This window comes from Entamoeba invadens, assembly GCF_000330505.1.
Source record: "Entamoeba invadens IP1 unplaced genomic scaffold scaff_1105074724831, whole genome shotgun sequence".
In the NCBI taxonomy this organism is placed as follows: domain Eukaryota; phylum Evosea; order Mastigamoebida; family Endamoebidae; genus Entamoeba; species Entamoeba invadens.
Genome location: NW_004443803.1, coordinates 25667 through 35005, shown reverse-complemented (window position 1 = coordinate 35005; position 9339 = coordinate 25667). Strand labels below are relative to the sequence as shown.

The 9339-nt window shown below is 30.4% G+C and overlaps 4 protein-coding genes across 4 annotated transcripts; 1 reads left to right on the top strand and 3 right to left on the bottom strand.

Moving 5' to 3' along the window:
* Positions 1-2: 2 nt before the first annotated feature.
* EIN_412200 (hypothetical protein) lies at positions 3-2576 on the bottom strand (the record flags this gene model as incomplete). The annotated part of the gene is made up of 1 exon (XM_004262084.1): positions 3-2576. A coding segment is annotated over one exon (2574 nt), but the record flags the coding sequence as incomplete, so codon positions are not given.
* A 2118-nt stretch (positions 2577-4694) lies between these two features.
* EIN_412190 (Rho GTPase, putative) lies at positions 4695-5306 on the top strand (the record flags this gene model as incomplete). The annotated part of the gene is made up of 1 exon (XM_004262083.1): positions 4695-5306. One exon carries the CDS (start codon positions 4695-4697, stop codon positions 5304-5306), a length of 612 nt encoding a protein of 203 aa, XP_004262131.1.
* Positions 5307-5696: 390 nt separating this feature from the next.
* Positions 5697-7052, bottom strand: EIN_412180 (hypothetical protein; the record flags this gene model as incomplete). The annotated part of the gene is made up of 1 exon (XM_004262082.1): positions 5697-7052. One exon carries the CDS (start codon positions 7050-7052, stop codon positions 5697-5699), a length of 1356 nt encoding a protein of 451 aa, XP_004262130.1.
* A 987-nt stretch (positions 7053-8039) lies between these two features.
* Positions 8040-8888, bottom strand: EIN_412170 (hypothetical protein; the record flags this gene model as incomplete). The annotated part of the gene is made up of 2 exons (XM_004262081.1): positions 8040-8633; positions 8805-8888. The coding sequence occupies 2 exons, from the start codon at positions 8886-8888 to the stop codon at positions 8040-8042; spliced, it is 678 nt and encodes a 225-aa protein (XP_004262129.1).
* Positions 8889-9339: the final 451 nt, after the last annotated feature.

The window sequence follows — 9339 nt, the reverse complement described above, 5'->3', positions numbered from 1 at the left end:
GCTTTTAAACACACATCGTAGTGACTGTAGTACCCATTCGCACATTTGAGTGAGATTCCTCTGTCATGAAGGAGTGTTGTTACTCTGTCAACTCCTTTGCACACACCGCTTTCAACAAGATTCCAGTCATCGCACTCAACACACTTCCCACCAACACAATGTGTGCACGTTGTTGCACCACCCGTGTTACAACTGACACACTCGTATTTGTACGCCTCATACCCATTGCCACACGTGTCGCACACTGACGAAGTTGCTCCCTGATAGTAGTTGGTGCAAGAACTGTCGTAATTGTAACACAGACCATTCGTAAGATATGAACTTCTGCAACTCTCACATGTTGTTGTGATGCCTTTGACAAGAAAGGCTGTGCAGTTTGTTGAAGAACTGTACACAACAGAAACGCCATCGGTTGCACCCTTCATCGCCTTTGCGGTATTTTCAAAGCCAAATGAAGAACTCACAAACAGTTTACTTGCTGATTGTGACACTGAAATGGTTTGTTTATCAAGTGAGTTCTTGTCAATGCAAATCACTGTGTTACTTTTGTCTTGGAATTGTGACACTTTTGCGTCTTTTTTTATGAGAGAAGTTTGTGTGATTTGCTGTGAGAAGACGCCATCAAATTGCACTGTTTGCGTGTAACTTGCAGTGTTTATCTGAATTACTGTGTTGGTTGTGTTAGTTGGGCAGTGAAGTACTTCGTTTTGATAACTTGTGTTGTTGTTCATTTCACTCTTGAGAAAAACACACAGAATGCCATAATCAAATGTAGATGTTCCACAGTGGCGAACCAACTTCTTTCCAAGCATCTTTGTGTTTGCCGTGTCCAGTGTTTGTTGTGTTTCACTTTGGTATGAAATCAACTCAAAGCAGTTGGTAAAGTCACTTCCAGTGTATTGAATCGAACTCAGAGACGGAACACTTCCACTGGATAACACCTTCACAACACCACTTGTGTTACTTCTTGTGAGTTGTTGTGTTGCAGTGAATGTCGAGAAACTGAATGTGGCTTGTGTTGTGATTTGTGTGTTTTGTGAAATGTCGAAATGTGTGCATGTCACTGTTGACTTTGGAATTGTGACACTTCCACCAAAACTGCAACTCGCTGCACTCAACGTGAATTGTCCAAGAGATATTTCAATTGCAGGGCTTGTGGATTTGATTGCTTTCCACACCCCACTTTTTGTTGGATTGTAACTACTTCCAGTAACAACAAGAGTGAGTCCGTTTTCAAGTGTTGCGTCAACACAGTCGTCACGGTTCAAATTTGGATTGACTGTGTCACTTGTTGTGAACTTACTGCCATCATATCGGCAGTCACACAACGTGTTGATGGACGTTTTCAGAACAGCACGTCGCCCACATTTTGTCAGTAAATTGCTTTTATCTTCAAAACTTCCATCAACGGAAAAGAGGATGTTATTTACAAAATTTGTTGAACTATCAAGTGAAACCGTCTCAATTGAAATTCCTCCTTTGAAATAGAAATTCCCAACTGAATTTATTGTGAGTGTTTTGACTGTGCATTTCATCTCAAAAGTGACAGATTTTTCACTCTCAATTGTGAGTTTGGTGAAAGTGATTCCATCTGTGTTTGTTGGTAATGGAGTAACTGTGTACGCCTTTGATGCGCCAAATATTGCGGAATACCACACATTTGCTGTTGGAGAGATTGTGACACTTATCGGGCTGCCACTCAACATACTCAAATCCAAATCAAATGCAGTTGAATTGTATCTGCAATCCGGGAAATTGAAGTTGTAATCGTTTGTGACTGAAGTTGTTGTTGGCTTGCATGTGCACTCCGTGTTATCTGTTACCCCCGCATACCCAGTGTCGAATAACAAATACCTGATAACTCCATTTCGGTTGCACACTAATTTCTGGATGTATGAAACTGTGCCGTTTGATGGATTTTTTAACGCCATGTTGTACGTTATTGCCGAGTTGGCAGTGAAGAGATACCTTCCACTTCCATAGTTCTCACCAAACACATAGTCGTAATTAAATTTAAAAAGAATTGTCTGCTTCTTTGTTCCATCTATACATAAATATGAAGGTTTATCACCAACAGTCTTATTTTTACTGATTATCCACATCTGGTCAATATCTGAATATAGGTGGAGGCCTTTAGATTGGACAACGAACTCAGAACGAGCAGATTCGGTTCCAATTTGACCATAATCAACACTTGTACGACACCCTGAAGTTCCTCCGAAGCATCCCATCGAAACAAAAAGACCCTCCGGATAAAGGTCACCAAACTCAACATAACTTGAAGAAAGCCCCGTTCGTACAAACAAAGCAGAAAGAGCTATTTCCGTATTGGCAAAATTAAATTGTGAAATTGTGTCAGCCGGATAACTTCGATCGTCAAATGTTATTTCGTTTGTTGAGCAACAACTTTCAGTGAACGTGATTGAAACTTTTGAACTGTCAACTTTGGAAATGTCTAGACCCCTTGTAATTAATGCGCAGGTTGAAGTTTGTTTGTTATAAGAAATCAAGCCACTTGTTTCGCACCAAATTGCATCAACTTGAAGAGCAAGTACAACTGTAATCAATAGGATCATTATTTGAAATTAAAGTTTGAGCAAAAACCAGTTTTTTTGTTTGAATCAATGACAACATCATTTTAAAATGCCGATTATAATTAATTTAATGTATTTGTTAATCTTATAACTTGAGTTTTTGTTTGTGTTTACATAATTAAAATAACTCCTTAATTTCAATAAGATATTGCCATAATATTGGTAATAATGTAAAATATGTTCATAAAATAATAAAAATTGAAAAAACATATGAAAATGAGACACAAAATTCTTGGGAATTATTATAATTTTAACGAATTTAATTATATGAAATAATAAAAAAACTAATGAATTTAACACTTAAAATAAATTTTTAATATTTAATTGTTTGTCATATTTTTAATAAGATATAAAATAGAAAAAAAATGTTAATTTTAACCCAGAGTTCATGACAACGTTTTTTAGCAATATTGTTCTGTACAAAATGTAACACTCCCATTTTTTGATAATTGTATTTGATAATTATTTTTTATTAAAAAATCAAAGACTTCTTAACGGTTTAGTAACGTCTCCATTAACCGTTACAGCTCTGTGGCTTACTCATAATTAATATCAACACTGAATAAATGTTTCTGTGTCAATACGAAAATGATAGTGTCGAAATGGTATAACTATATTATAATAATACAACAGAGCTATTGCACATCACTTTTAAAGAAAGCAAGAAGCTGATTATAATGCAAATAACATTAATAATAACTGTGAAAATATAACAAAGTCTACAAATCAAAATAATTTATTGTTTAGCGACCCAAATATATAAAATTTTATAAAAAATTATTTATTGTTGGAGACAATAATAAGATAAATTATTTTTTATTATTAATACAACAAAATAAAGTCAGTCTGGAAACGTTATTTATTCTTAAAACTTTTTTTACTTATTTTTTTGAAAAAAGCAAATTTGGGACGTTTAATTTTATTGTTTTATTTATTACAATTATTATGATAAGAAAAAGAAGTTGTTATTAACTCTTTAATAGATGTTTTAATACAGTCAATATTCGATAAGAGGGCTATTCGATATAAGGATTTATTCAATAAAAGACCAAGAAATAATAAAGATTTCTCTAATCGGATATTAAAAAAAATCAAAAAACAACAACTTCTATTTTTTTGCTATTTTATAATAATTTTTTGTTCATAACTTTAAAATGGTAATACATAAACCAAATTGTCATTAAGTTGAAAAAAAATTAAATAATTTTAAAAATTATTTTAACAGCAAATGCGTTTTTTATCTAAAACCGATATAATGTTAATTAACGTGTCATTGGAGCGTGTTGAATTATTTTGAAACAACGCATGTTTATTTTAAAACCAAGAGTTGTCAATATTGCTCTTCATATGTTCGTTTTAATGCTGTTTATGTTGTCTGTCAATATTTTGATTCTATAACGGACGTTTTGTGTATTAATAAACACTAGTAAAATAAAGCATTTGTTTTTGATATAATAAATTACAAAAATTTTATAAAAAATGGCAAAAATATTTTTGGGGCGAAAATATAATTTGGATTTATATTGAGACAAAAAACAAAATGTGGTATTTTTGTTTATTATTCTTGTTTTTATTATTTGACCTTATATCGAATAAGACTGGAACATGGACTGGACTATTATCAAAATTATATCGTATAAACAAATAAGTATTAATTAATTCTTTTATGTATATTCCATCACTTGGAGATGGGGAAAGATGACAAAAATGAAATATATAACAATAATTATTCAAATATATAACAATTTAAATGCTCTAATTAAACTTTAAATAAAACAAAAATATTTTATTGTTTTTCGTGAAATAATCAATCTTTTAAAGAAAAAATGTGTAATTATTTTGACTTAAAAATATCTTTTTTTGTAAGTTATTTCAATAATTAAGTCAAAAACAACATTAACTTTTAAAGTTGAATTTATAATAGTTACTTTTATATCAATTTATAATAAATTGATTGTCTGCTATGGCAAAAAACGATTAACAAAACACTCAAAATTCCATTGGTAATAATAGTAGAATAAAAAATGAATTATTTAACCTTCCATAGACCTCTTTACACCATTCGATTAAAAACCAATAAAAATGAACTAATAAAGTACAATGGCTACACCAAAAAACGTTAAATTGGTTATAGTAGGCGACGGAGCTGTTGGGAAGACATGTATATTATGTTCATACACGAGTGGGTCCTTTCCAACACAATACGTTCCAACTGTCTTTGAAAATTACAACGCTATAACCAAAGTTGACAATGAAGAAATTAACTTGTCTTTGGTGGATACTGCCGGGCAAGAAGAATATGATCGACTCAGACATTTATCATACCCCGGGTGCAACTGTTTTTTAATGTGTTTTTCTTTGATCTCACAAGGGTCTTTAGATAACATTGAAGGGAAGTGGAAACCCGAAATCGATGAATATGCTTTGGGCACTCCATTTCTATTGATTGGAACAAAAGCAGATCTTCGAGAAGACCAAGATTTTTTGAAGAAGGCAAAGGAAGAGAATATCACTATTATGGACTCAAGTAAGGGAGAGGAAATGACCAAGAAACTTGGAGCTAAAAAGTACATTGAATGCTCGGCACTCACTCAGTTCAATTTAAAGGAATTGTTTATGGAAGCTGCTAAAGTCGGCCTTACATATACACCCAAAATGGAAAATGAGGAAGAGAATAAAAAGAAAGACGGCAAATGTTGCCAGTTACTTTAAACCATTTTTTGTCTGTTAAAAACAATTTTATTTGATTAATATAATAACATTGGAGTTACAAATTTTATATGGAAAAAATATAATATAATATTTTTAATAATTTTTATAATAAAAATAACGCCTTGTTATTTAATTGACATGTTTTACTAAAATATATTTATTTTAATTGTTTCTTATTTTATTCTTGTTGTGTGAAGTTATTCATATTTTAACATTGATAATCATGTTAATTGTTTAATAAACTTATTATTTTATGTTTTTTGACCACAAAATTATTTAAAGTGTTAAAACTTGTTAATTTAATATTATAATATTTTTAAACAATTTAGTCGCCAAAATAAATTGTGAATCATTAAAATGTTAATAAAAAACGATTTATAACAACTTTATTTATTGTATTAAATGTGTTAAACCATCAAAGGTTAAAGACGAGCACATTTCAAAGCAATTTTCACCAAAGTTGGTGAGTGTGTTTGGCAACTTGATTTTTGACAAAGACTCGCAATCATAAAAACACTTTCTCTCAAGTTTTGTTACAGACTTTGGAATTTCAATTTCCACGATATTTGAGCAAAAAGCAAAACATGATTCACTAATCTTATCAAGAACTTTAGTTTCAAACATTACACGTTTTAGTTTGAAACAACCAGAGAAACACTCATTGCCTATATTTTTCACTTTATTCCCAATTTGTACTTCACTAAGACCAGCACAATCTATGAAGCACTTTTCTCCAACACTTTCAATTGAATATCCAAGAGAAACAAACTGCAAATTACAACACGAATTAAATGACATTCTTCCAAGCGAAGTTAAGTTATTTGGGAAATCAAAATGACTAATACTAGTGCACTTTTCAAAGCACCTCTGCCCTATCTCTTTCACATTATTTGAGAGTGAAACACCTGAAAGTGAGCAACACGACGCAAAGACTGATTTTCTCAGTATTTTAAGGTTGAATGGAATATTGATGTGTCTAAGAGCAGTGCAATTTTTAAAGCACTTTTCGTCGATGTTTCTGAGTGTTTCAGGAAGTGACACGGCAATCAAATTATAACAGTTGTATAGACAATATTTACCAAGCGATGTTACACCCTTTGGTGGAGTGAATGATGTCAACGTCTCTTCATATTGAAAACATTTGTTACCAAAGCTTTTGATCATAGAAAAGTCTCCAGTCAACTTTTCAAGTTGTAATTTCTTCGTTTCATTTACTTTCATCTTTTCATTAATAATTTCGTGCATTTTCACCAAAATTTTGTCTTCTTTAAATTCACAAAGTAGCGTGTTCTTCATCAACACGGGAAGAATCAACGCTTTGAAATTCAAAAAGTCTTCACGTGAAAAATTCACATTTTTGAATGTAAATTGGAGTGTTGTGTTACCCCTTTGATTTTTTGAACTTTGTGAATGTTGGAAGTTTAAAAACACCTGGAAAGAAATTTCATAATGCAAAACAACTTCAAAAAATTCTCGTTTTATAACGGACGTTTTTGGTATTGAAGAAGGTGTGGTGTACTGAGCAAGCGTGTTGCCAAAAATCTCATCAAATTGACTATACACGTGAAGTGTTTCGATGTTTGGAAAATATAGAATTGTCTTTGTTGTTAGGGGAATGGGATTGAAGTGAAACATCTCGAGGAGGTTGGAATACTTTTTAACAATTAATTGAATACAAATGAAGTCTGAAAATGATTTGAAATATTGTGATACCACCATGATATGGTAACTTGAGAGGCGACTCATATTGATAGAAACGAATTTTATTTTTAAGTTTATTCAACTTGATGTATTGGATTATTATTAATAACTAAACTTAAAGAGTATTATTTAAACATTTTTTTTAAAAAGTGTGTTTTAAATAATAAAAAATACAAATTTCATATGAGTTAATAACAATAAATTTATTTTTGAGAAAACTTGTAAAAAAGTAATTTTTGTGACTATAATTATGAACCAGAAATTTTCAAAATCACCTTATTATACCCAGACCACTTTTTAATAAATATTCGTAATAATATCACACTCCTGCAATATAATAAAAAACACCTCTATGAACAAAAGGTTGTATTAATAAATTGTTTTATTTTTACAATTAATAACTTCAAAAAAGAAAAAAGTATTTTATTTACTCTGGTAAGATACTTTATCAACACAAATAATTGTAAAATGTTAAATAAACTATCTAAATAATGTAAATACCATTTTTATTGTATTTATTCACATTAATAATGTTTATATCAAATCAATTTGTAATCATTCAAATGTACTGTAATATTTCAACCCAAATTTTGAGTAAAGATTACCACAAAATGGTAGTACACATGTGATTTAAATATTAAACTTTTTATTAAAACTGGAATAAAAAACACACAAAAAATAAATAAATTATCGGGATAAATAAAAAAAATGAAAAAACCTTAAAATCAAGTATACGACAATTATATAGTGGTCTTTATTTTCTCCTTAAAGAAAACATATAAATAATACTATTAACACCTTAAATAACACTGAACAAAATTCAATTGGTCTAAAAATTGGGAAATCTTAAGTTCATTAAATAATTTTCCGTTTTTCTAGAGATTATATTATGTGCATAAGATCACACAAGCCAAAAGGGTAAATTATCAAAATTTGGATAAATATCCAGTAAAAACAGTTTAAATAAAACACCAGGGAGTTATTTTAAGTGTTAAAATAAAAAACAATTCAAACATTGTCGAAACGACTAAATTACTTTGGAGCTGGGTGTTCTTCCAAGTACCACTCTCTGTGTGTACTAATAGCAGCTTGAATGATTTTTTCGAACATATCGTTCATCACATCTTTTCCTTCGTCTGTCATGACATTAACTTCATCGAAGACTCCGACCTTTTGTGGGTCTTGGAATGCCGAGCACGTCTCCACAAATTGTGTTGGAGTGAATTGTTTTGTTGGGTTATCTGGGTCTTCCTCTTGGTCTTCTTCTGGGTCTGGTAGATCGGACTTCATACATACCATGATATAAGGTGGTTTTCTTGTGACTGTCTTTCCTCTGACTTGAGCAGTGAATGAGACTTTAGCCTTTTCTGTTGCAAGATTATCAAGAGAATTCGGGTTGTCATATGAAGCGACAAAAACACAGCCGTCACATGTTAGGACTCGATCAGTGACTCTTCCGTATTTTTCATTTCCCATAGTGTCAATCAATTGAATGGTATACGTCTGCGAGTACATGGCGTATTCAAAACTGTTCGTCTCGGCTATAGAACCAGTGTCTATAGTAAAGGCACCCATATCCTCATATCCATCATTCTGCATATAACACCATCGAAGTGATGTTTTACCCTTTTGATTAATATTATTTGTTTAAAGTATATTATATTATAATATATTATATTATATTTTAATTATAATATAATATATTATAGTATAGTATATATAATTCAATATTATGCATTTAATTATTTTAATTAATTTAATGGTTTGTGTATAGTTTGGTTGTGATGGAGAACAAACACATGCAAATGACCCAAGAATGGGAATTCGAATTAAATGCTCTGGGCAGGCACGACCTAATTTGTTACACTCGTCACACTCCATTTCGATTTTTTTATAAGTTCTGAGGTTTTTATGGTCGGGAATTACAGTTCAATTTTTTTCATAGTTTGGAACATTTCATTAATCAAAATAAAGACTTCTCCCGATTTTTGTGAATCAAAAACGTCCAATTGACTAAGAAAAATTAAAAATTTGTGTCTTTACAATCATTGGTTATTTTTTAAATATTATTGTGGTTATTCAAAAAAATTGTTCTTCGATTTTATTTATTATTATAATATTTTTATTATACTTTTATTAATTTTTTTTTGATTGTTTTTTAATAACTATTTGTATTGTTTTTTATTACAATATTTGTGTTATCGAAGAGTAACTTGTTTTAATTAAATAAATAACAATTTAATACACAACTTTTTATTACAAAATGAAATAACACTTTTAATTTGGTTTTTAAAATATAATTTTAATAATAAAATTAATTAATATTATATGT